Genomic DNA, 27,429 nt, shown 5'->3' on the forward strand with positions numbered 1-27,429 from the left:
CACACACACAAAACACAGTTTCACTTTTAGCTTAATTTGTAACAGCTCACAGTAAAAGTGGACTGGTTTAGACTGATTTAAGCAAATTCTGACATCTGAAAATAAAATCTGACATTTGAATATGTGCAATCAAATATCAGACAAAACAAATTATGCACGTTAACCCACAGGAAACCAGAGACATTTGTGTGTAAAGTAAAAAGATAGTGGCTGTACCACAGACCAAGTGGAACACGTACTACTAATTCAGGTCATATACTGTATGTTACATGTTCATGGTATTTCTTATTTGAAAAGAATTCTGTTGTGCTTAGTACAAATGTACATTGCATTGAAACAAACAACATAAACAATACGTCATGCCAGGCTTTCTGTAGCCATTTTAAGGCTAAAAGCTGGATAGCAACAGTTACCTAGTTAGTTTTTATATAAATTCAGTGAAGCAATATAGTAAGAATGGTTGATTTGTAGTATTTGACACCCCATTCAATTCTTTAAAACAAGCTTTAATGACAAAAAACACACTTTTTGTTTTGCACAACTTGAGGGTCAGCAAGGTTAAAAAAAACAAAAGCGTGTCAACTTTGTGCCTCGCTGGTTTCTCTATCAGCTGTTGGACTTTGCTGCAAGGTCATCATCTTGTTTTCTGCTTGCTACTCATCCTCACATGTTCCGAATGCACACTAAGAATAATAAGATTACTTTTTATTTGATTTACCATTGAGAAACGGTATTGGTGAGTGAGAAGAGAATGAGAAGAGGAGTTGACGGCCAGCATGAGGAGGAAGTGAGAGGTGCATCATGGGAAGTCCCGCGTTGTTTTCAGTCAGGTGAAAGGTAAAGCTGAGTCATCTTCTTGGAGTGTGGGGGCATAGGTCGGCCACTGCATTTTTACCCAAGCAATACGTACATTCCTGAATACATTTATTGGTTCATAAGGAGTTTCATAAGGAGTTAGCATGGTGTGTTAGAAAGTGAGTCACACTTTCGTCAGTGAGGCAAATTGGTCAAATTCCACATAGAGATCGCCTCCATCATCTTCTTCTTCCTGATAAAAGTGGCTTTGTGCAATTGTGTACTGATAAGCTGATAGATGTTCACAACTCCTCAAGTTCGTGGCATTCAGTTGTTCTCATTTGGTTTGGCTACGGGACCCACCATCACCCAAAATGACAAGTCGTGCCCCAAATCGCCGAAATTTTTCAACTAAAACTTGTTAAGTATCTTATATTTAAAAGGCTCGTTTGAAGCAATGATGTGGCTGCCGAGAGGGCCATAAGTTTTGCACGTGTTGCAAGCATTATATTTTTGCAAGCATTATACATCACATTTTTTTCCACAAATTCAAAAACTATTTGAACAAACAGTGTGTGTAAAGGTTTTCTGTACATGCTATATCTGAGGAGTTGAATGACGGCAGCTGGACTTGGACCTGGATGAGAGGTGAAACAATATTTAAGAAAATCAGGCTAGTCCAATAGCTCTCATTCAACTCCTCACATAAACAAAAAGTACAATTCAAATAGAGTTAAATCTACAAATGTAACTTTTTTTTTTTGTTTAAGTTTAATTATAATAGGAGGTCAATTTCTTCTGTGGACCACCCCTCTTCCTGGGTCAATAGGTCTAAACTGGGAATGAAACTATACCTGCAAGTCTTCATTGTGGGCGGAATTCCCCTACACACCCAACGTGAGCTGGAGCGGTGAGGGGCCATCCACACGGAAACATTTTCACGTCAAAACAGTAAAGTATTATATCGTTTCAGCCTTTCATTCAAACGAGAACGACGTTCTGGGTGACCTGAAATGGTATTATTTGAGTGGGAAAATCCGAGAACTCCGGCTTGTCGTTGGCCTTGTATACAGGCAATACGAAAATGATGACGTCACCGCCTCGCCGCCTTCACGTGACCATCAAAGTGAGCTTTGGCACACCAACATAATATGTGGATATTTCAACGGACAAGACTCACGCTAGTCGACATTCTCCTGATATTTTGCTGTCTTACACGCCACAATGACTCGCTGAAGTAATTCCACTTCTCGTAAGTCTTGAAAAGTGGACGACGACGGACTTCTGCACTTTCTTTCGTCTTCCTCTATGGGTTGGTGCGTCACGTGGTTCAGCCCGGGTGTTTGTTCACAGCGCCACACGCAGGTGTGCTTGGGTATTACATCGTTTTCACTCAGTGATTCGTTCCCGTCTGGATGCAACAATTTACTAATCCGGCACAGTATGGACGAGACTTTTTTTCAACCCGACAAAAAAAATAAAAAAACCTCAGGATCATTCCCGTGAGGACAGGATCTGAGACGCTTGTCTCTTTATGGCACGCTCTTCTCCAGCAGATATCCTGCTATCTAGCTGTGTGCCGGCCGGACGGCACTTTAAGTCCACAGTCGACGTCCTTCCCCTCCCACTCAAGCTTGGCCAAGTCACCCATAAACATGCCACACACCTCGTAGTGGTCTAGCAAGCAAAAAAGATGCATTCACAGACATCAGGTCATTATACAATTTCTTTTTGTCGAGACCGGTGACCCACCAGTTGAGAATCACTGCTATATGCTATATTAATTCTATATTCCTATGAGCTATATTTATTTAAATGATGTATTCATTCTTTATACCTATTTGCTATAGTCAGCAACATCAGTGTACAGTATGTGGTGAGACACATTATGACAGCAAAGACGTCTCTTTATTTGTCTTAAAGTCACATGACTCGTCTTGTTTGTTTGACCGTTTCACGTCTGGATGACTTTTACTTCAACAGAGAACGACGTTTATCCACACAGCTTTTATTGAAATGGATGACACACAATAACTTACAAACACGTTACACATTGGAAAATAGTTTCATGTTATTCATATTTATGTGACCTTGCATGTAAAATACACTAACACACACAAACATGCTACATTTACACAGGAAATAAACACTCTAATCCAGTCATTCACGGGCTGATGATAAAATACGACAAACAAATTCATGAACAATAATAATGCCGATTATAGAATATAATATCAAATATTAAGTCACGCCAAAATGTACAACATAAACAAAACTGCTGGTTCCTCCCACAGTGAAACTGTGAGTGGCCTGAAGCCATCACTGATACATCTTCAGTTTCAGTCTCAGCAGGAACGCTCCTAAGCAAATAGTGCACACACACACACACACGCGCACACACACTAAACAAGCAAATCCATGTAAAATGAGAGCACGCTCTTCTTCCTCATCATACACGTTTACAACCAAAGTTTCAGTGAAACACGACACCAAACACACACACACCCACACGCAGTGTATTTTATATGCGTCTCACACATACATGCACACGCACGCACACACACACGCGCGCGAGAAACATAATGAAGATTAAAGAAAAGGAGAAAGATTTTACATCACTTCATGTCGGAGTCTTTGGGAGCGAGACCTTCACACACAGGCACACACGCACGCACACGCGCACACACACAGGGCAGGACAAAGTGTCTCCACAAAATGACATGTCCTTCCATTAAAGGTGGAAAGAGTTGTGCTACACAAAAATACAAAGACAAGTGTATACACACACACACACACACACACATGCAGATCCAGGTTCAAACGTAGTCCTTGCGGTCGTATCCGGTGGCAGGGCCGTTGGTGCTGCGGGGAGTGGAGTAGGCCATCCTGGGTGGCTTGTAGCGTTTGTCTTTGGGGGGGCAGCTGCTGCACAAGATGGCGCCGCCAATCAGCAGCAGTGCAGCTGCACCCCAGCCGATGTAGAGGGCGGCGCCCAGCTCCCGCCGCTGTGCGTTGGTCACGATAGGGTTATAGAAGTCTCGCACGATGACGCTGGCGGTCCAGGAGGCCGGGATGAGGACCAGGAGGCCCGCTATGGCGAAGAAGACTCCGGAGACGATCATGACTTTGGCCTTGGCACCCTCCTCCTCAATGCAGTTAGTGCACTTGGCTCCCATGATGGAAATTAGGACCCCCAGCACGCCCAGGATGATGGCGATGATCATCATGGCTCTGGAGGCCTGCAGCTCCTGGGACAACGCCAGCAGCGAGTCGTAGACCTTACACTGCATCTGGCCCGTACTCTGCGTCACGCAGTTCATCCACAGACCCTCCCAGATAGTCTGAGCTGTGATGATGTTGGCGCCGATGAACGCTGTCACCTTCCACATGGGGAGGGCGCACGTAACGATGGCCATCAGGAAGCCAAGCACGCCCAGCGAGATGCCCAAAAGCTCCATGCCCATCGACATGGTGGCGCTCGGTCCCGGGCAAAGAGCCTCCTTTGTCCTTGACAGCTGTTAGAAAGTGAAGTGGGGGGGGTACGTGGAGGGCAGGATGTTGCTTTGAGGCGCCGCCACGGAAACAAAGATGCTTTATAGGGCAGGTGAGATGGGAGGAGGCCCCTCGCGGTGATGTCAGGAGGGGCCGTCTGCTGAAAACACACACCTGCACCTGTGCACAGGGCGGGGGAGGGGCTGTGTATGTGTGTGCGTGTGTGTTTGTTGGGAAGAAGATGTTTTACTCTTCATTTCCAAAAACAATGGCTGAGTAGAACGCTTCATATACCTGTAAACTCCAAACCAAATCTAGCGAGGACCGCTTTGGGGACAAACAGACAGCTGCTTCCTGCTTCCTAAACCATCCATGTTGGGAAAACCGTCCCAAAGCTTGGGTACAAACCGGAATAACTACTCCTAATGTAAACATGAGCTGGGTCCAAACAAAATGGGTCGCCTGCGACACCTTCAGCACACACGCACACGCACACGCGCACACACACACTGTCATTCTCCTGGTATCGGTTTGGCTCCTTCAATCAGCCAATCAGCAAGCCACCACATGATCACATGTACATCATCAGAGCTTGACTTATTATGTTGTGTATTCTTTACTGTACACTCATCCATCAGTTAAGGGGTTTCACTAAAAGTATTATGCTGTGTCTCAGATGAACGTACACTTCAATAAGTATAGTGTCTACACTGTGTACTTGGTTCCCGGGGGGGGGGGGTGCATTTTAACATTGTAGTGCTGTTACTGTTGTTGTTCACTTGCCGAAAATGACAATATTATGTTTGTTCTTCTCTCCTTCTCAACGGTGAATTGCAACCACTAGACAGAGCATTATCGGCAACATTAGCATCGCTTGGTTAAATAAATGTACAACAATGAAAAATAAATTTGCTCTAGCTTTTTCACTCTTGCGTGTACTCCCTGCTTAAAATGAGGCGAAGAATTCGTCATCACTTTTTGTTTGGACTACTCGTTGGCACTCAAAGACGAAATGAAGTGGCCCAACTGAGACACAGCACGTGTGTTATTAACACGCTTCAACACATCAACCAGAAAGCCACACAGAACTTCAAAAAGGTCCATGACAGGAAGTAAAGTTTCAGCGAAGGGAGCATCTTATCTATTAACACTGCTGCTTCACTTCGTTTTACAGTTGTACAGCAACTAACAGGAATATCGCCTTTCAGTTACTACAAAAAACCTGACACGAGGCAGTGAAATATAAATTATATCGCCGTGATTATCGTGTAAACGTGAGTGGCGCTCACAATCTGTGTCGATGCGCACGTATATTCTGTGTTCACACGGAACCTGACTCACCTCATTTGACTTTCAAAGCAGCAGAAAGTTCCTTACTCGTTGCTAACATGGAGGGGATTGGAAAGACTGGAACATTCAAGCGTTGACATACAAACATATGGTTTATTCCACACAAACACAAGTTAGATTGGCACGTCAAGTGTTACAGACAAAATAATACATGTTGTGATATTTTCTTTGAGTCACGTGTTCACCTTGCCACAAGAACCGTAGAGGTTCCTTCTTTTCTAGAAAAAACACAGCAATATTTTTATAAAAACGGTCTCACAGCTAAACTGGCAAAGAAATGTATATAAACTATACATTTTCATATAGAATTATATTTATGTTTATAAAAGAAGTTATTGAAAATATATAGATGTTTTAAATGTGATTTATATATTAAATATGGACAACAAAGGAACTAAATAAAAAAATCAGCATTAGGTCTACTATTTTTCTTCAAATAATTTCACTGGTACGAAATAGAAACAACAGTAGAAAACATCCTGCCTTACATTTATTTTACAACCACTCGGGCGACATTGTGCTTCATTTTGTTGGACTGTGTCTCAATTGGCGCACTTCCGTACTTACACGTAGTCTTTTGAGTGCATATAAGTGCGTTTAAATGGTCAGTATCGGATGTTGCACTCAAAACAGTCAAAATGGTGAGTACGCAGTTCTGGACACTTACCACCAACTTTTAATAATGGCGGCTGAGGATGAAACCCGTGACGGTGGAAAGTAGTGGAGTAGTGGGTAAATCATCATTTCCAGTAAGTGCGCGATGACAGTAATGGATTTGGGACAGCACTACACTGCCAAAATTGGCACACTCAGGTACACAGTGTACACAGTATACTTATTGAGGTGTACTGATGGAAGTATTCCATTCGAGACACAGCCTTAGTCCCCATAGACGCTGGCAGGAAGTGGCGTTGAAAACTCCCAAGTGTCCTCAGCATGAAATAAATACAGAGTACACAGTCTCCTGATAGGTCCAGACCATCACATTGGGTCCTTCAGCTTGCTAGTTCTTTACGCTAGAAGAGTTAAAAACATTTCAAGATGAGTCCACTGAAGAATGCAAAAGTCAAAGCAGGCGTGACCATCAGAAGTCTTCAGACGTAGTCCCTCCTGTTGTAGGAGCTCTGAGCCGTGGACCTGGGGGCAGCTGAGTAGGCCACGCGGCTCTGCGGGTGCACGCTGTACCTGCTGGGCTTCTCTTCCCGAGGGGGGCAGCTGCAGCACAGGATGGACCCCCCGATCAGCAGCAGGGCAGCTGCGGCCCAGCCCAGGTACAGGGCCGCCCCAATCTCCATCTTCTGGCCTGATGGGATAATGGGACTGTAGAACTCCACCACGATGGTGTTGGCCGACCACGACACGGGCACCAGCTGGGTCAGCGCCGCCACGATGAAGCCGGCGCCGGAGGAAATCATCACTCGGGCTTTGACGCCCTCATCTTCGATGCAGTTGGTGCACTTGGCCCCCACCAAGGAGATCAGGAGGGCCAGCACCCCCACAATGATGGAGACCACGGTGAGGGCGCGGGCCGCCTGCAGGTCCTGAGGCAGAGCCAGCATGGAGTCATAAACCTTACACTGCATCTGGCCCGTACTCTGGAAGACGCAGCTCATCCACAGACCCTCCCAGTACACCTGCGCAGTCACGATGTTGGCACCGATGAAGGCCGACACCCTCCACATGGGCAGCGCACAGCTGACCACACTCAGAAGCCAGCCCACAACCGCCACAGAGACGCCAGCCAGTTCCAGTCCGAAAGACGACATGGCGCACACGGGCGGGATGACAAAATTTGACACTTCAGCTCCTTGTTTGCACCAAAGATCCTGATGCTTTCACCTGGAGAACTTCCTCTGCCACAAACGTCCGCTCTTGCTGAAGGCCTTCCTGGTCAAGTTCTCCCTGGTCTCTGATACGCATCCACTCTGGTGTTGACTCCGAGACGACAATCCTTATCTGGACGTAGTTTTTATTGCTATCCAACCCGCCCTGGAGATGACATCAGTTGTCCAATCACAGAGTTCTGGCCTGGTTTACCACCTGGGCGTGTGCGAGCTGCTTCTCAAATAAAGACCTGGTTTATGGCTGAACCTTTTGCCCATGGTAGTGGCGGGCGTGTCGTGTTTATGGCCGTCAGCAGCTAATGATCGGCCAGGATCAAGATTCATATGTGCTGATGGCTGACCACACAAGACCACCACGCTCACTCTCAGAAATAGACATGCAGTACGTGTCCCTTCAGTCCCTTTATGTCCAATCTGCACAAATGTACTACATAGTGCTAACGATTGGACTCCAAGGTAAGTATTGGTACATTGGTTTCCAGGTCCAAAAAGGTACAGCAATGTTCTGAAACTGTAAAAGTGTCAACCATCGACAACATCGCCTCAGTGTTGTCCTAAAGCTAACAAAGATGGATGTTTTATGGCTATTGTTCAGTTGGAGATTGGAAGAAACCATTGTTTCTGTCTTGTTTTGATGCGAGGACGTGTCACAGAGTGGACATGCTAGTTAATGACAAACCTGATGTGCAGTAGCTTTTACACGTTCGCTTGCTGCCAACATTCTTCCGTGTTTTGGAATACATGGGTCAGAAGAAGCTTGTTTTCATGTTGACAATCATTGACGACATTAACTTGACGCACACGGTCTCATAAAGAACTTTTTTCGAAAATCCAAGAGGATGTAAGAGGCTGTAGTTAGCATCTGATGTCGACTACTTCCACGTTGGCTCAAGGTGAAGTAGGTCACATGTCAAAGTTTACACAATAAGCCACAGTGTTAGCCTGACACACTTTCATCGTATACGTGTAATCGCAATCGCACATTAATTTAGGCCACACACACGCAACGGCTCATCCCCAGGATAGCCTCAAGCTAACCTTGCTAACAAGTGATAAGATAAAAACTGATAGAAGGCCATTCACCGCTGATCATCCTCTTTTGGAGGGAAACAATTGTCCAACGCTTGAAATCATAAATCATAGTCATATATTAATGTTACATTCGTATTTTATGGTGTAATGTGAACAGTAGCTTAGCAGTAGAAGATAAACCATTGTGTCCAAAAGACATTTGAAGCGAAACTGTGGTATTTTTATGTCAAAAACATTCACTTCTGACTTACCGCCAGAAAGGACTGTTTATCAGAAGTGATAAAGAGTTCTTCTCTCTCTGTGCTATCGGTGTTGTTTTTAGCCACAGCTACCTGAACTCTTAAGAGTTAAAACCTGCTACCAACACTGATGTTGTCAAAATATACAACACCGTGAGGACGGTGGCCTTGTGTTTGTACTACAGACCATCAGTTATTCAATACAGCAATCAAACATCTAAGAAGAACACGTCACCCTCCACACACATGACTCACCAACAGGAGAAGACAGCACCAACTAGTGGCGTGGCGTGGCGTGGCATGCACACGGCACACCATCAGTTCACTCCCTCGCTCCACAAAGTCGTTCCTCAGTGTGTTGGCGCTCCAGCTCGTGGCTTGGCATGCACATTACAGTGGCGTCTGTGCACGAGGTGTCACCTTCAAACAGAAGCCATGTAAAAGATGTCACTTTTCAGTGTTTAGAAGCCAGAATGTGTTCATGGAAACACAAACCTCACGAATGGATGAGTTTGGTTTCACCACATGAAGCAGGCTAACTATTCCACACAAATAAAGTTGCCTTAACAGGAATAATGATTAACTTCTCACATGTTTACCCAAGTTGGATTTATTACATGGGAACTCATCCAGCGCTATGATCTCATGATTGATGCATAGATAGATGCATAGACGTATGGAGATGGTACTAAAAAGTGAGACACTCACCCCTCCCTCCTGTTAAAGATAAGAGGTTTCTATTAGGATGGCTTCATTGCACGCCAACGTCATAGAAACTCCAAAACATGTAGAATGAAACAAAGCGGTGTGCCTCTCGTTAGTCTTATTTAGTTATTTGTTATTTCAGATTTTTTTTTGCTCAGGATATTCCTCTATGGGTGTAGATAAACACAAACATTGTTTGGAATCTTATCTATGTATAAGGCAGTGGTTCTCAATTATTTTCTGTCATGCCTCCAACCTGGGCACGGAAAGGTTTTCACACCCCCCCGATTTCAAATATCATTGAGAAACTGATAATATCTATTTATCTGTACTATACAGGCTGAACTCAAAACTGAAACCAGCGGAATGTAACAAAATGGAGAGCCGTGAAGCATACAAGCGTATTCAAGAGTCAAACTGAATGAGTACAACAAATTCATTCATGTTGGCAGGTCTGCACTAATGGTGAAAGTCCTCCCTGCCTCTCGTGTGTGTGTGTGTATACTGTACATGTATACCCTGGATATACACACACGCGCACACATATATATATTTTAAAAGTTAATACACACAATATAAAATAATATAATATAATCTAAATAAATATGTTCTTTTTAATTGAATTGATTAATTTTAAAATAAAAAAAATCGAAAATAGTTTATTTATATTACTATACATAATACTATATCCCTAAATGCTGCACGCATAGGCTAACATGTATATATCATACAATGAATATTTGCGCATTTTAATTGAATGTATAGAAAATAAATACATATTTTCTTTTTAATTTAATGATTGTGATACTATATTTATTATATATACAACCATACACATATCTACAAATTTCAATTATACATATAATATAAATACATAATGTGATATTATGCATTATTTTATTTATATGTAATATATTTTTACTTTTAAAATTTGTAAATTACATTTGGAATAATTAATGTTTTATTGATCAACTACTAAATCAATCAAATCAAATCCAATCAATGAATATGTTTTGGATAATGTATGTATCTTATGTGTATGTTATATGTCCATAATTTAGGGACACCTTGTATATCTTACTTTTCATACAGTATTTCAAATAATTGCAGGGTCATAAACTGTCATGTCAAAGCAAGTTTAATCCAGATGTGATCCAGATTGTACCTTAGTCATCAGCGTAAATGTAACATGTGATCATATGTTGCCTTCGAGCAGGATGTTGGTAGCTGGTTAGCTGCGTTGTTGACATTACATGCCTAACAACTAACAAGCCTTTTTGTTATTGTTGTTCAAACGTGAGTGCTGACCAATCAGGAGGCTACTTGCTGGTTATGCTGCGTATGCGGATGTTACCAAGCAATAAGTGACTTTGAAGGGGGGGGGGCTTGGATTTAATGGCTGTGTGGAGATTTATGGGCGCATGAAAGACTCTTTGTAGGCTGTCTGACGCCACTTTACAACCACACAGTCAACATCTTCTTCTTCTTCTCCTTTTTAGCCACAAACACAATGACTAAAGTGTGTTGTGGGCCATAAACAAGCATGCAGAAAAGGAGAAGGCTAGGGGGGAAATACGATGAAAGTGGCTCAACAAACCCAGGCTTTGTGCTCAAGGTGCAACTCGACAAAACCTAACATCCGCAATTATCAACTGACTTTGTCAAGTCCGGTTTTCGGCTTTGTGCGTTCGCATGAAAGGGGGCGTTTGACATCAATTCTACTTCAGCTGAAAAGTGAAGCGATCCCAGCCAGTGTATTTTACAAAAAATGAGTTGAGTACGTAATTATTATGGAGCGTTATGAGGAGGGTTAGAAGATTATAACCGCTAACAGGGGTGGATCTAGCTTTTTTGAAAATGCCGAGGCGCTGAAATGGAGCGGAGGGTCTGGGGACCCTCCCCCTGAAAAATTTTTAAAATTAGACCTCATTTCCTGCAATCTGGTGATATCTGAGGCCAATTTTATGTCCTTTATTTCAAGAGTTTGTTGTTATTTTTATCCTTGGAATATATCGTTTAAGCCAAAACATTCGATTTATAAAATTACCGGTACTTGGAGAAACCCATTTTAGCTCAATTTCCTGAAATATTTTCCAATTTGAAGCAGCTGTAAATTCCGAGGATTTGAGTATAATTTTATGTCACTGGGGATCGGCAATAGACAACAGTTTTCCTTATAGTCATGATGCCAGAACCTTTATTTTGCACCTCCACCTGAATAGCCATGTACAGCACACGTTCAATGTCCAATGTAAATGATCAGCCTGACAGTGGGTTCAGGAATAGCATGCGTCTCGGTTGCATTCTGGCATGTGCGTCCACCACGCGCCCATAATTCAGAACATGTACCTTCACCAGGACTGGGTGACTGGAATCCAGGATGGTTTATCATTTTATTAGCTTTTATTGTGGCCAAAAAAATCGTGGGTGCCTCAAAACGGGGGGTGCCCCCCACACCCCCTTCTAAATCCGCTGGCAGGGAGGACCGCTGGCATGCCAGCATGCTGCGTGTGAGTGCGCAAGTTAACACTGATTATTATAAAAACTATACCCTACTAGCCTTTTCATTTATCAGCGCTCAACATTGCACAACTTTGACAATAATAACTTATATATTTAAAAAAAATAAATACATTGAAGCAACAACTTTCGTTTTTTATGTTCGAAGTTAATGAAATATTTTAATCTGCTGTATCTCCTTGTGACCACTAGATAGCAGTGTTTTGCATGTGACGTGTTTTGTGGCGACTTTTTACATTTTTTCCTCTTTATAATAAAACAAGTGTTTTAATGCAGTTGTTTGATGTCTCAGAGTGTTTATTCCTCCAGCAAATAAGAAGACTAACAGGCTGAGTACTGAAAGCCTGGACATAACCTGGTCCCAACCAGGCTATGACCTTAGCCTAAGTTACCATGGCGATACAGCTGCTTTAAAACAGAGCTACCTTTGCTGAACATGCATGTCCGGCTTTCCACTCAACACAGCTCGCTAACCCACTAAACTCGCTTCATAGAATACCCCCTACATCGTCTGCTTCCGACAAGGTGACAGGTGACCTCAGGACACACTTTTAGTAGAGGAACTTTGAGGAGCCGCTGTCGCCACCCTCTGGACAGAGAAGGGAAGTGCACCCTTTCAAGTTAGATGATGTATGGCTCACTGTGATGGTGGCCTTCTTCTTCTTCCTTTGCTCCTCTATGGCCACCCACTACATGTCTAAAAGACGTCTGAACAACTGATCTCTGTTGTCTGCAGCTCTGATGTCAACGTGCACAATGGCCTTCATTTATGGCCAAAGATCTTTACTTTCAAAGGCCAAACTTTTTCTCACACATCCTGTCTGTGTTGTCATGCTCTGCTTGGAACATTTTGTCCTCGCGTGTTCCTATCTGACTTTCTTAGCGAACCATACGGATGCGTGTAAATAAGACTGAATTTCCAGCAGATCCAGTTTTATTTCTATCCAGTATGTATTCAGATTTAAAACAGAGCAGTGAGTCTATCCGGCGTTGTCTTTCTGTCAACACGGGTCTGGAAACTGTGACCAAATTTGACTTTTTGCGCCACAGTCTCAACTGGAATACTTCTGTCAGTACACTTCAATAAGTATACTGAGTACACTGGCTACTTAGTTTACAAAGCTCAAATTTTGACAGTGTAGTTCTGTCCCAAATCCATAACTGTTCACTACTACTGTGCCTCTTTCAAATTAGTCCCTCCCCTTCCACCACATAGCCAAGATGGTGACTGTTGAGGGTGGTAGTTGTCCAGCACTGTCCAGCACTCACCATTTTGAGTGTATTTTTTCTCAGCGTGAATACACTTGTGCACTGAAAAATTGAAGCGAAATTATGGAAGTGTGTCACTCGAGGCACAGCTTGTGCGTTTGTGTGTGTGCCGTAGCGATGTCACAGGAAGTCACTATATTTGGTAAGGCAGAATCATTTAAAAGAGAGTGAGTCACTGAGTAACCCTGCACCTTAAGGTGAAACCTGAGATGGCGGTGGTGGTGGTAGCATGAAGGGTCCTTGGGGTGGGGGGGTTGGTTAATTGTTATTGAAAAGTAAAGTGTGATAGTGGTGGTGTTTACACTGTTCTACAGGTAAATTCACAATGAGGCGGCCAGGCAAACAGGTTCTGGGCGACTGTAGGCGGATCCCATGATGGAGAGGCTTTGGCCCCGCCCCTTTCAGAGAGGCGATATGTACCTGCTCTCCTCCAAAGCCTCCCCCACTTAGCAAACTCACCCAGCCTGCTGCACAGCTCCTCAGAGAAGAACAACAACAACTCGAGGAAGAGCAGAAGGCTGCCATGGTGTCAGCGGGCTTCCAAATCCTGGGCGCCGCCCTCGGGATCATCGGGTGGATCGGTGCCATCGTCGTGTGCGCCCTCCCCATGTGGAAGGTGACGGCTTTCATCGGCAGCAACATCGTCACCTCACAGACGGTATGGGAGGGCATCTGGATGAGCTGCGTGGTGCAGAGCACAGGCCAGATGCAGTGCAAGGTCTACGACTCCTTGCTGGCGCTCAGCTCAGACCTGCAGGCCGCACGTGCCCTCATAGTCATCGCCATCGTGGTGGGCATCATGGCCATCCTGCTGTCGGTGGCCGGGGGCAAATGCACCAACTGCGTAGAGGACCCGGCCTCTAAGGCCAAGGTGGGAGTGGCTGCCGGGGCGGTCTTCATCGCCGCTGGCGTCCTCTGCCTGATTCCCGTGTGCTGGACGGCCCACAGCGTCATCCGAGACTTCTACAACCCTCTGCTGGTCAGTGCCCAGAAGAGGGAGCTGGGCGCGGCACTCTACATTGGCTGGGGGGCAGCCGCCCTGATGATCATTGGAGGCAGCTTGCTATGCTGCAACTGCCCCCCGAAGGACGAAGGCTCATACACTGCTCGTTACAAAGCAGCACGCTCCGACGCCTCGGCGCCGGCATCCGGCAAGGACTTTGTGTAGGAGGGACAAGACACCATGTTTACTGGGACACTGTGGTCCAAGCCCACACCTGGATGCAGACACCTCACACAGGAAGTTGTTTTTATATGTATACTTGTTTGTATGAATATTTTTGTTATTATTCCTCTTTTCTAAACTTTTTGTTGCTGATTTCTTATTGATGATGTATCATGTAAATAAATATTTTGTTTACAAATCACACCGCACCTCTCTTTCTTTGCACACACACACACACAACAGGTTGCCGTTAGTGAAAAGAGGGCAGCAGTGTTTCTTGTTGATCAGGTTTAGGTGTGGCACACACACATTTCTTTGTTTGCGTCAGTTAGCCAGCAGGGTAAAGTGTCTGCTAAATACTCCATGGATATGCACAGTAACTTGTATGTATCGTTTACCACATTTACACTCAAATATCATCAAATGTCCGCTTTTAAACACTTTTAACTCATTGATGTTCATTGTTCAGTTAAAGTGAACAATTTAACCTGTAAGAAGCCAGATCCATTTGTGCTTTAAGTAAAAAGATGAGTATACCACAGACCAAGTGGAACCCATAGAAAACATTTGTGATGTTTTTTTTTAAAATCTAAAATACAACTAATTCATGTCAAAGATGTTACATATATTTGACATTGTTCATAGTAAATGTATTCCTTATTTGAAAGCAACTCAACTTGACACTTTTTTGTACCACAAGTGTGCTTTGAATTGAAGCAAAAAAATATACGTTGGTGCCTCGGTTTTCATCATTAAAACGATCAAAAACCAAAACAAATTTTCCTGTAGGAAATCATGTAAATCCAGTTACCAATTGCACCCAAAAATAGTAATAAACAATACATGTTAGCGAGACCAAAATTATAATTTTACATACAGAAAACAATGCAAAATAATTATAAAATGACGAATGGATGCTGTTGATGCAGACTTGCCACATAGCTTGGTGAGATGGAATTGAATAGTGTTTCTCACATTCATTATCAAATTGGTGGAACTCTTTGGGCAACTGTCTTTGGCCCCATGTTTGGTTATTTAACAGTCACACTCAATAAAAAATGCATGGACAGTGAGTCAGCAACGTGTAGGGTGCTTTGCTTGGGCACTCCATTCCATGGAATGATACAGTACAGGGCAAAGTAAACAGACTAGTTTGTTATGTGCAATACTGGACGAAAACCCAGCCAACATACAAAAGGCATAATTTTACGTTTTTTTCAATGAAAACTGAATCATAGAAAAAACTGAGGTGTACAAAAACTGAGGTTTGACTGTATATTTGTTGAAAAACTGATATTTTTTGAGTGTCTTGCTATTATACATGGCACGTCCGGCTTTCCAAGGCAAAGCAGTTTTAAAGCTAGCAGTCTGATAGCAACATTTTCCTAGCTTGTTTTATAGAAATTAATTGAAGAATACAATATTTGACACACTATTAAAGCATTACCATTGTTAAATGGCTTTAAAATTAGCTTTACTGGCAAAAAAAAAAGCTTTTGGAAATGAGCTAGCTTACCTGACACACTGACATTTGAGGAGGCCATATTGGGATAGTCACATGACTGTCATATGACAACCACTCCAAAATGCTTCCTATATGTCACATAGGGACTTAATGAGTTCAAGTCAAGCAGAAAGCTGTATCGGACACATTTTAGGACATTTCAAGTGTTCCTGACGCATGTTAGCATAGCTTCTTATGGGTTCATGTTTGTTGCTCAATGAAAGTGAACACTAGAATGTAATGAATAATAACGTAAAGTCATGTTGTTGTTCTTTCAACTGAGCGATGATCTTTTCAACACAAGTCACCAATATTTCTATTTAGAGAATAGTGATTTCTTTCCACCTTTTTCTTAGTTTGAATAAACGCACTGAAACTATCACGTTAAATGTTTGCTCAAAGCCTCGCCAGTGTGTGTGTGTGTATGTGTGTGTCCGAGCTGTAATGCTTCTTGTAGACAATACTTGTGTATGTGTGTGTGCGTGCAAAGGTGGGCCATTGTAACTTCTCGTTGCAGGTGACATAGATTGTGTGTGTGAAAACAAAGAAGAAGAAGGAGACAGAAGACAAAGACCAGAAGAAAAAAGCTCTCCGGTGTCAATTTTCATCCATTGTGTGCGAGCACACAAACTCCGCCCCTTGATGTTAGACGAGACTTCGAGTCAGCAGTGAACGTCACTTTGGATCCCGGCGTGTAGCAATGGCGTCTCAGGGCCTCCAGATGCTGGGCGTGCTGCTGGCCTTCGTGGGCTGGTTGGGCGCCGTCGTCACTTGCGCGCTGCCAATGTGGAGGGTGACGGCCTTCGTGGGCGCCAACATCGTGACGGCGCAGGTGATCTGGGAGGGTCTGTGGATGACCTGCGTGGTCCAGAGCACGGGCCAGATGCAGTGCAAGGTCTACGACTCCATGTTGGCGCTGCCTCAGGACCTGCAGGCGGCCCGTGCCATGGTGGTCATCTCAGTGATGGTGGGTGTGCTGGGCGTGCTGGTGGCGGCGGTGGGGGGGAAGTGCACCAACTGCGTGGAGGACGAGACGGCCAAGGCCAAAGCGTGCATTGTGGCGGGCGTCATGTTCGTCATCGGGGCCCTGCTCGTCATGATCCCGGTGTCGTGGTCGGCCCACGCCGTCATTCGAGACTTTTACAACCCGCTGGTGACCGCCTCTCAGAGGCGGGAGCTCGGTGCTGCGCTATACATTGGCTGGGGCGCAGCAGCCCTGCTGCTGCTGGGAGGTGGGCTGCTCTGCAACAACTGCCCCCCTAGGGACGAACGCCCCTACGTGCCTGCAAAGTTTGTGTCTGCCAGGAGCGCCTCGTCCAACGTGGACTACGTGTGAGTGTCTTTGTCTAGCTCACACTGTGTGTGTGTGTGTGTGTGTGTCCTGATTGACTGACCTCCGTTTCAACTTTGCAGATGAGATGACGAGAGAAGATTACTTAACCTCAAATGAATTCTTCAGGCGGTCCTATGGACCTCGTGACTGCTGGCCTTATAGAGACTCGACTTGTGTCTCTTTGCAAATACCGTTACCTTCACATTTCAATTTATCCCCCAAAAAATCATGGTTTCAACCAGTCGATGGAGCATTATCGCCAACATTTCGATCACCTGATAAAAGCTCCATTGTACAACACTCAATAAAAATGAAACTTTTTTATTAATTTTATTTGCATTTTTTAAATAAAACATGTATACCTCACATTGGTGTTCACTACTTTCCACCGCTACGGGTTGCTCCTTAGCTGCCACCAAGTTAGTTTATCCCCTACCGTTTGTATGTGCAACATCCGCGTACTGAAAGTGCACTGCATTTTGCCGCACTTATGCACTCAGAATGCTACGTGTAACTATGGAAGTGCACCAATCGAGACGCAGCCAAAGTGACTGACAGGCTGACAGGCTACGATCTTCAGTCACAGCTCCATGGTGGGAACCTCGTCTCTTTTAAAATGAATGTTGTGCTTTGAAATAATGTTGACTTTGCTGCTCACAAAAGAGGACAAGAGGTCCACTGGTCAACCTTTGTGCAAAGCATGCAGGCATTCCCGGGAGGTGACTGTCTGTACTGTAGATGGTTTCAGCAGAAGACCGTTGCGCGGGACAGTGATTTACACGTGGTGTCACGGAGACAATAGCGGCCATGCACGCTGGCGCTCACGTTGCTAAGAAACCATTTGATGCGCCACAAGAATGTACAATGACTCCGAGTCCAGTAGAAGCACATCTGCCAGGATGTGTCAGCGTGATGGATCCTCAGCCTCCATCATGTCTTCTTTACAAACGTGTGACAGCATCCTTTATTCACCGCTGTCTCACAGGACGTGATGGACCAACACTCCTTTACTTGAAACAACTTTGAACTTTCATTCTTGGTAAGATCAGAACATTTGACTTCAGTTCAGTTTTGGTTGACTACAACATTAAAAAAGAAAAATAGAAGCTGGTGAAACAAAGATGATAAAAAAAAGACTTTTATTGTTGCAACAAACACTTGAAGTGCGTATATTTAGAAAAGGGGCAATGAGAGTGTTAAAAAACATTAATGGAAGACAGAAGAGGTCCCATTCTGCAAACATGAACATACCTCATCCAGTCTGAGTGGTTAGTCCTTACAGTTAGTCACAAAGAAAAACCCTTCACACAAATTCCTTGGCCGGGCTGGTAGATTTCGGGGCAGAGTATTTGGCGGCGCCGTAGCGCTCGCCTCTCGACGGCGGTGGGCACTGACAGCACAGCAGAGCGCCCCCGATCAGGAGGAGTCCAGAAGCCCCCCAGCCCACATATAGGCAGGCCCCCAGCTCTCTCCTCTGGGCGTCAGGCACGGCCGGGTTGTAGAAGTCCTTGATGATGGTGTTGGCGGGCAGCGACACAGTCACCAGGCAGAGTGCGCCACTCAGCAGGAAGAAAACGCCGGCGGCAATGGCCACCCGGGCTTTGGCCGCCTTGTCGTCTACGCAGGTGGTGCACTTGCCCCCCACCACCGAGAGCAAAAGGCCGAAGAGCGAGAAGAGGATGGCAATGACCACCATGGCCCGGGCAGCTTGGAGGTCCGGGGGCAGCGCCAGCAGGGAGTCGTAGATCTTACACTGCATTTGGCCAGTGCTCTGCACCACGCAGGTCATCCACAGGCCCTCCCAGATGGCCTGCGCCACCACAATGTTGTTGCCGATGAACGCCGACACCTTCCACATGGGGAGCATGCAGATCAGGATGTTACCGATCCAGCCCAGCACCGCGAGCCCAATGCCCAGAACCTGCAGGCCCAAAGACGCCATCTCTGTCCACAGGGGAGTGTCAAAGTGAAAGTGTGAGCAGTCCACCGCACACAGGAGCTTTTATAGTACCTTCAGAAGCTGACCAGCACCCCTCCACTCCCCCCTGTGGGTGGTCTTTGGCTTAAACATCCATCACTAGAGGGTCCAACACTCAGAGGCCTGACTGCAGCCTCACTCCAAAAGCTACTGTTGCTTTAAGAGACCACAACGAGCATGCTGACGGATGATCATCAAAGAAAGACACAGCTGTCCCTCAAATGGGATACTTTCCCCATAAGTATATTGAGTACATTGTGTGCTGTTCCCAAGTGCTCCAATTTTGACAGTGTGGTGCTGTCCCAAATCCATTCCTGCTGCACACTTACCAGAAATGATGATGGCAATATTTAGCTCTTCTTCTTTCTCCCCTTTTTAATGGGGAATTACAACTACTTGAGTTAATCCCTTCCCTTCTACGTAGCCAAGATGGTGACTATTGTGTGTCCAGCACTGCGCACTCACCTTTTTGACAGTTTTGAGTGCAACATCCGGGTACTGGCTGACTGACTGACATTCTGTTTGACACACTGACGCACTCAAAAGACTACAGGTGGCCCTCATGCTACGGTGTTTTGTGGTTACGTGCGTGTGCCCATAAATTTCTGTAATTAAGAACGGAATTTTAGTCCGTAGACATGAGACTCGCTCGAGAGCTAGTGTTAGAGCTACAGCTAGCACAGTGTGAGGCTCACGCAGCCACATAACTCTCAACACTTCTTTATTGCAAAAACAAAACAGGCTACTGTCGGCCACACCACGCCAAAACAACATCAGCAAACTCAACTGTCCTCTCAGCATGCAGCCACGCACACAGTCAGGACTCATGTCATGTTTACAGACAGTCGGAAATCACAAAACTCCTTAACACTACACATAACTACCAGGTCACTACAGTGTCCTCGAGCATGAAGGATCTGATACTGTGAAAGTGACAATAATAACTAAGCAGTGTAGTGGTCTTATTGCGATGGGAAGGTTCTTAATCCCTGACTTTTATGTTTTAATACTGTTTTATTTAATTCTTGTATTTAGTGTTTACTGTATTTTATGTGCTTTATGTGTTGTGTTACTTCATTTAGGTATAATCTAGGTATAAGATCCGACTTAGAGTCATCCCTCACTTACTGCGGTTAATCAGTGACGTGCGGTGAGGTTCATGGCTGGTGAGGCGCTGACTTCTTTGGAGTTTTTTTTATGTTAATACTGGTTGCTCATTAAGAGGAGAACCGAACAAAGAGGAGAATCTTCACTTTGGTTTAAAAAAGTTTTCCAATACTTCTTAGGTCCATGTATTTATTTTTTAAAAACTGAAAAACATTTGTGATTCTTATCTTTTATTTGTATGTGAAGTACATGAAGCCTTTCCTTCTCCAGGAAAAGTTCTGATACTTTGTTGCAAAAGTCTGATCACCTCCTGCTGAGTTTGGGCATGTAATCTTCCACCTTGGCAGTCACATTTATTCATTCATTCAGCAGAGCATAAAAAGTACTGAAGACATTTGATTTTCTGCTAGCTAGTGCTAGCCCAAACCCTGGCTTTTCCTGTGTGGTCACTTCAGTGACAAGCACCTTCCAGCTCACCCACGCGCCCCCGCCCTTTCAGGATGCAGCGGTACTGCAATAACAAGAATAATGACGTCACACTAGAAAGCCGTTGTGTTTCATAAATGATTCTGCAACATTGTATTATTGGCGAGATGCTGCCAAACAGAAACTGGCAAACCCCACGAGCCGAATCAATGTACACTCAGACTGTAGGTGGGGCTTGCACACTAAGCCGGAAAGCCGCGCTTACAGGGAGGGGTCTCATCTTAGGTTTCTTCCCTGTGTTTCATCAGGAAACCTGCAAATCTGCAGCTATTTGTACTTAAGAAAATGTTAAAAACAGAAAATACATTTATAACATACTTCAAAGGACAAATATTAATATTTATTTTATGTTACGATTCGTTTTTGTATATTTCATCATGACTGCCTCCACTGACCGCACGTCTCTGTGGTTAATTGGTTCCAGACCCGATCGTGATGAGCGGATTCCTTATTTATAAATGGAATATTTTCATATTTAGAGCATAGAAACCTGTTTATCACCTTCTAAATATGTTTTTTTAAGAGCCCTCAAGACATGAAATAACACCACTGTAATCATCTTTCCACTTGTATTAGCCCAAATAGGAGACATAATACAAGAAAAGAAGCCATTTAAGACATTCAGTCATCTGTCGATAAGAGACGGCCATGGCTTTAACCATCAGCAAGCTGAGCACTAACTAGTTAGCCTCCAATTTACTGTATTTACTGTGTTCTAAACTTAAGAAAAGGTTTCAAACGGAGTGGGAAGAAGGACAAAGAAGCTCAAAACATACCACTTTCATTGGACTTTTCAGTCTATCATGTCATGGCTGCTTCCACAGTGTGAAGATAATTTAATGTCATGTCTCAATAATGGAACATTACTGATGCCTAATAGCCAGAATGCTACATATACCCTCGTCTTTCAGTGTTTTTTTTTTTTTAACAAATAAGACGTCATGGTCCAGCATGAAACAGTGATCGTTTAATAATACATTTTTGAATCTGTGTTCCCTATTGTGTGAGTGGCGGGCGAACAGGAAGTCACGTCGATGATTCAGAGTTGATTTTTAGCTTGGCTTGGGTTACTGCAGCAAGAGCAGCCTGTGTTTTTATTAGGGATTATTGTACTTGTTGTGAGATAATGCAAACCTGCAATAAAAGCCTCCTGTTCCGGCGATCAAGTCTGGTGTTTGTGTGACTCACTGACCATTAAAGTAACATTACTGACACCTAGTGGTCAGTGTAAAATACTACATATCATTCACAGCATCTTTGCTTCTTATATTTGTATTTTACTTTACTTTAATGCTTGAAATTCCTTAATGTATGCCAAAAAAGAGTAAAATTAGCTTCAGTATGCTTTTTTTTTTTACTAATAATAGGCCATATTCAACCACGAAACAGCATGATTTATTAATTAATATATTTTGTAAAAATAGACCACATGTAACCACAAAACAGCATGATTTGTTAATTAATATATATTTTTGAAAAACCAGGCTATAGTGAAGCTGCAAAATTTGAACCGCGAAGTGGCGAGGGACGACTGTACACCAAAAGTGGTCTTACGTCACAGTCTAGGAATGTAGCGGCACCAGTAGGTATTCTATGGGATTGCGCAAATTGAGACACACCTATGTCAGTGCATGCAAGCATGCCCCCTGGTGGCTGTGAAATGCATAGGACTGATATGCAGCAATGTGATAGGACATGTAGTGTTGACATCATTGTGGGGTTTTTTTTGTCCAGGAACAAAACATGCACCTGCAAAGTTCATGACATCAAAGCACTGACAAGTAGGCATGCATGCAACCTGCTACCATGATGACATCATCTATCAACGTACAGCGTTGACATTTGATTCAATTTTCACTTTCAGTCTGCAAGTGTTGTCATTCTAGCCATAAAGGCTCCTTCCGCTTTCTGTGTGTGTCCTCTAAATTTCAGTAACAATGGGGGGGTGGACTAGCTTGATTGGATTAACGTTCTCTCACTGTTGATGATAAAAGTCAACAAGTCATCATGTGATCAGTTTAAAAAAAGAATTACCAGCGTCTCAGATGTGCTCGGTCGCAGTCAGGCAGCCAAAAAGTGCATGTGTATGTGTGAGAGAGTCTGAAGGTCTTCACAAGTGTTTCCACTTGCAATTAAGGCCTACAGCCAATCAGAGCGCACATAAATAGAGAAGGTGAGGCAGGACGCTAGCATTGTCACACTTTTATATGTGCATTTCCTGCTACACATGAACATGGCGTCTGCAGGCCTCCAGATGTTTGGCATCTTTCTGGCGACCATTGGCTTCCTGGGTGACATCATCGTGTGTGCGCTGCCCATGTGGAAGGTGTCCGCGTTCATTGGCAACAACATTGTGACGGCGCAGGTCTTCTGGGAGGGTCTGTGGATGAACTGTGTGAAGCAGAGCACGGGCCAGATGCAGTGTAAGGTCTACGACTCCATGCTGGCACTGCCTCAGGACCTGCAGGCAGCCCGCGCCCTTGTGGTCATCTCCATCCTGTTGGTCCTCATGGGCCTCCTGCTGGCTGCCGCTGGGGGCAAGTGCACCAACTGCATAGAGGACGAGTTGGCCAAGAGCCGTGTAGCCGTCGCCGCAGGTGTCTTCTGCGTGGCGGGTGGCATTCTGTGCCTCATCCCTGTGTCCTGGTCCGCCCATGTGGTCATCCGCAACTTCTACAACCCGATCATGAGCGACGCACAGAGACGTGAGCTTGGCGCCGCACTCTTCATCGGCTGGGGGGCTGCCGGCCTGATGATCATCGGGGGTGCGCTGCTGTGCTGCCAGTGTCACAGTCGCAAGGACAGCAGATACTCTGTGAAATACTCAGCACCGCGTTCTGCCGCCAGTGGAGGCGCGTATGTTTGATTTTTAACCTGTTTTAATCATTTAACCTTCTGGATTTTTAATAAATGTCAAATTTTTAAATCCAGCAACTTCTGTCTTTTTTTTTTTTTAAGGGATTACTTTATTTTAAATGCAACATGTTGCATGGAAGTTAAACTTGTGTGCTTTCTAGATTGGAAATGATGAATTGGTGTCTGCAGGTGTGCGAAGGTGTAATCATGGCCTTGGGTCAATGCAAGCAAACATGGCAGCTTCAACGTGAGCCACACCTGAATATACTTTGAGGAAGTGTCATTGTAACATGTTTGCGTCACAAATGGTTTACTTTTTTCAGACACTGAATGTTTATTTTAAACATTCTGGCTTGGGTGACCCCTAATTTTAAAAACCGTTGAGGGGAAGAGACTGCAATCACATTTCTTTTACATTTTAGGACCATTTACCTTCAGAAGCAGTTTAGACAAAGGGTGTTAATTCCTTGAAAGGCCTCAAAAGCTTTCACTTGTGGTCTTGGTGGAAAATGTGAGAATAGTTTACTGTGAATCACCGCTGCCTACAGGACTGGTGTGGAACGGCATCACGACAGTGCCAGGCGCTGCCTTCCAATAGTGATTTAAGCCACCCTTGACTTCCTCTCAGTTGTGATGCCGTGAAGAGGCCACTTGGTGTGAACGTGGATGTCACCTGTCCTTGTTCACTTTCAGCCAATGCAATCCTGGTTTGAACATTAGTTGTAGGTGGAGCACAGTGATGTGCTGTGACATTCATGGCTGGTGAGACACAGGTTGGTCATTAAGATTATAAAAGGTAAAAGTCCCATTTAACTGAAACTTTAAAAAAAAAAGTCTCTATATGAGGTACATGCATTTCCAGGAAAAGTTCTACTTTGCAGCGAAAGTCTTATCACCTCCTGGTGAGTTTGGGTATATAATGCTGCATCTTGGCAGTCAAATTTATTCATTCAGCAGAGCATAAAATATCTTGCATTTTCCTTGTTGCTCTCCAACTGGCTTTTCCTCCATGAAAGAATGTCAGGGACAAGCGCCTTCCAGCTCACGAAAGCCTGACCCCTTCAGGATGCACAGGTACTCAAAATGCCTCCCGTGTGACACTTCTATATTTACTCTCCCATTAGCAAGAATGTCACACATTCAAAACATTACATGGGCTGTAGGAGGTCAAGGTGTATAATGTTTCTCTAACATATTGACATGCTGACAAACACAAACTGGCCAGGCCATGACCTACAGTAACGCAGTGTGACGGCAGGCAGGCACACTCGGGCCAACCTCACTTGATCAGGAAATGGTCAATTCAGCAAATTTTACTTAAGAAAATATTCAGAACAATTGGACTGATACATAAAATCCATTTAGAATACAGTTCAATGGACAAATATTTGCTTTACTTTATTTGTTTTAATTTTTCATTGTGACTGGTGAGGTCCTGCCTCCCTTGAGTCCTCCCTTGATCACATTACAAATAAATACCTGCCCTTTAAAAATGTTACTAAAAAGCCCTATTTGTATACAATATGTTTTCTTTTTTTTTAAATTCTGTTTCCAAAGTTGTGATATTTGTTTCAGTTTATCCATCCATTTTCTATGCCGCTTATCCTCACTAGGGTCGCGGGTATGCTGGAGCCTATCCCAGCTGACTTCGGGCGAGGGGCGGCGTACACCCTGGACTGGTCGCCAGTGTACCGCAGGGCACATATAGACAAACAACCATTGACACTCACATTCATACCTATGGACAATTTAGAGTCTCCAATTAACCTAACATGCATTTTTTGGAATGTGGGAGGAAACCGGAGTACCCGGAGAAAACCCACGCACGCATGGGGAGAACATGCAAACTCCACACAGAAACGCAACATGCTAAACACTAGGCCATGTTTCAGTTTAGTGTTATTGTTTATTTTTACTGTAGTTGTAATTATGGGCGTTTTTGTTTGTAAATGGTGTGCTCTGACATGTGGCCACTGCAAAAGTAGTCAAATAGAATAACTACCTTGCTCATTTTATGCATGTTCTTCCTCGCTGGTAAGCTGGTGTTTGATGTTCATTATGGATGTATTTTTTTGTATTGTATTGTGGGTGACCATCAATTTTGACCCGCTCCCTAAGCCCTCCAAAGGTTGATCTCACCAAGTACACGTCAGCTTTTCAGAGTAGTGGAACAACACCTGATGGCGGCGGGGATTCCCCTGAGGGAAAGTCATTGAGGGTGACTTAAACTGCTACTGGAAGGCAGCCAAGGTTTAACCTTTTAAAAGCGCTGGATCCCGGCACCAGGGACAGCCTGGTTGTGTCTGTGTTGCTACGGCACCTACTCTATAACATTTATCAACACACTGTACATATGCTAAACATTCATGTAACTGAAAGGGCGTCCGCTAAAAGCTCACCCAAATCCATTTTATGGCGATAGAAGATTCAAAATACACTTTAAATGTCTAAGCCAGATCAGCATATATCATGAATCGTTTTATAAGACTATTTCGACAGGCTTCATCTAGCTTGAAAGCTAACTCTTAGCTGCTGCAACGGTAGAATTGGCATTCCTCTGCCGCTAAAACTCATTTGCTCTTTAAGAGGTTTAAGAGGTAACAGTGGTCGTTTGCGCATTGCAGACCTGCTTGAGCACACGACCACATATACCTGCCAAATGAGGGTTAAGTTGAGCAGCACCAGCCAGTGAGCTAAAAGCCCCGGCTGTCAACCCACTGTGCAGCACAGCTCTTGAGGCATCGGGAGTGAAGCTGACGTGACATACTCACACTGCCACAGTGTGAGCTGGCATCTGTTGCAAGTGGCCTTGGTGGAGGTCTGCAAAATATTAAAGTGACTTTGAAGAGTAAATCCAATGTGAATCATCGTTTCCACTCAGGACTTTGTTGATCTTGATGTTACAGCGCCACCTGTTTGTTTTGGCATGTGTGACAGAATAGTAGAGCCACAGTGAAAAAAAAACTAATCTGAGATTTTGAGAATAAAGTCACCAATTGAAAAGAATAAAATCCTACATATACAAGAAAAAAGTCATAAATTTACGAGAAAAAAAGGCGTAATATTACCTTTGCCTAAGGCCAAAGGTCACATAAGTCCACCCTTTTCATAGCTGTCTCAGGCAATGCCTGTTACGACAGAGTATTAAAATAATCTGAGATTTCGAAAATAAAGTCGTAAATGTATCCCTTTATTCGTAAGAGAAAAAAATGGCAATACTACGAGAATACAGTTGTAAATTTACGAGAATGAAGTTGTAAATTTTCAAGAAAAAACTTTATGTTACAGGCATTGCCTCAGACAGCTATGAAAAGAGGGGACTTATGTGACCTTGGGCATGTGGAGGGGGCGGGCTAAGGAAGGCAGAAGTGAGAAGGGCTAGCCTTGCTAATCTGTTTGTGCTCAACTGCTCTGTTTTGCTGCCACGTTATAAATAAAAGCTTGCCTGAAGCAAGAGGAAAGTTTCCTTCCTTCCTGAAGAGCCATGCTCTATTTTCCCTCCGACACGTACGACACATAATATCACGACTTTATTCTCGTGAATATATTCTCACAAGAAAATTACTTTTTTTTCTCATAAATTTACGACTATATTCTGGTAATATTACGACTTTATTCTTGTAAATTTACGACTTTTTTTCTAATGAATTTATGGCTTTATTCTTGTAATATTCTGACTTTTTCACCTAAATTTAAGACTTTTATTCTCGTGAATTTATTACTTTATTCTTGTAAATTTATGACTTTTTTTCTC

General features: G+C 43.9%; 4 protein-coding genes across 4 annotated transcripts; 2 read left to right on the forward strand and 2 right to left on the reverse strand.

Moving 5' to 3' along the window:
• Positions 1–2,796: 2,796 nt before the first annotated feature.
• On the reverse strand, positions 2,797–8,627 carry LOC129168789 (claudin-4-like). Its single transcript, XM_054754460.1, has 2 exons — positions 6,913–8,627; positions 2,797–4,272 (listed from the first exon to the last, which is right to left on the reverse strand). Exons 1-2 carry the CDS (start codon positions 7,401–7,403, stop codon positions 3,612–3,614), a joined length of 1,152 nt encoding a protein of 383 aa, XP_054610435.1. The 5' UTR covers positions 7,404–8,627; the 3' UTR covers positions 2,797–3,611.
• A 5,074-nt stretch (positions 8,628–13,701) lies between these two features.
• LOC129169382 (uncharacterized) lies at positions 13,702–17,251 on the forward strand. Its single transcript, XM_054755759.1, has 2 exons — positions 13,702–14,397; positions 16,614–17,251. The coding sequence occupies exons 1-2, from the start codon at positions 13,770–13,772 to the stop codon at positions 17,249–17,251; spliced, it is 1,266 nt and encodes a 421-aa protein (XP_054611734.1). The 5' UTR covers positions 13,702–13,769.
• Positions 17,252–18,551: 1,300 nt separating this feature from the next.
• Positions 18,552–19,190, reverse strand: cldn29 (claudin 29). Its single transcript, XM_054754483.1, has one exon. It carries the CDS (start codon positions 19,188–19,190, stop codon positions 18,552–18,554), a length of 639 nt encoding a protein of 212 aa, XP_054610458.1.
• Positions 19,191–23,052: 3,862 nt separating this feature from the next.
• Positions 23,053–23,685, forward strand: LOC129168802 (claudin-like protein ZF-A89). Its single transcript, XM_054754484.1, has one exon. The coding sequence runs from the start codon at positions 23,053–23,055 to the stop codon at positions 23,683–23,685; it is 633 nt and encodes a 210-aa protein (XP_054610459.1).
• The last annotated feature ends 3,744 nt before the right edge of the window (positions 23,686–27,429 follow it).

This window comes from Dunckerocampus dactyliophorus, chromosome 16 (assembly GCF_027744805.1).
Source record: "Dunckerocampus dactyliophorus isolate RoL2022-P2 chromosome 16, RoL_Ddac_1.1, whole genome shotgun sequence".
Taxonomy (NCBI): domain Eukaryota; kingdom Metazoa; phylum Chordata; class Actinopteri; order Syngnathiformes; family Syngnathidae; genus Dunckerocampus; species Dunckerocampus dactyliophorus.

Bases quoted from the DNA above. Each gene is read 5' to 3' on its own strand.
- LOC129168789 (XM_054754460.1), bottom strand. From the start codon at position 7,403: ATGTCGTCTTTCGGACTGGAACTGGCTGGCGTCTCTGTGGCGGTTGTG. The intron at 4,273-6,912 runs GTACCTGGGCTG...CCCGGGACCGAG, and splicing joins ATGGAGATTGGGGCGGCCCT to CGCCACCATGTCGATGGGCA.
- LOC129169382 (XM_054755759.1), top strand. From the start codon at position 13,770: ATGGTGTCAGCGGGCTTCCAAATCCTGGGCGCCGCCCTCGGGATCATC. The intron at 14,398-16,613 runs GCAAGGACTTTG...CCCGGCGTGTAG, and splicing joins CGCCTCGGCGCCGGCATCCG to CAATGGCGTCTCAGGGCCTC.
- cldn29 (XM_054754483.1), bottom strand. From the start codon at position 19,190: ATGGCGTCTTTGGGCCTGCAGGTTCTGGGCATTGGGCTCGCGGTGCTG.
- LOC129168802 (XM_054754484.1), top strand. From the start codon at position 23,053: ATGGCGTCTGCAGGCCTCCAGATGTTTGGCATCTTTCTGGCGACCATT.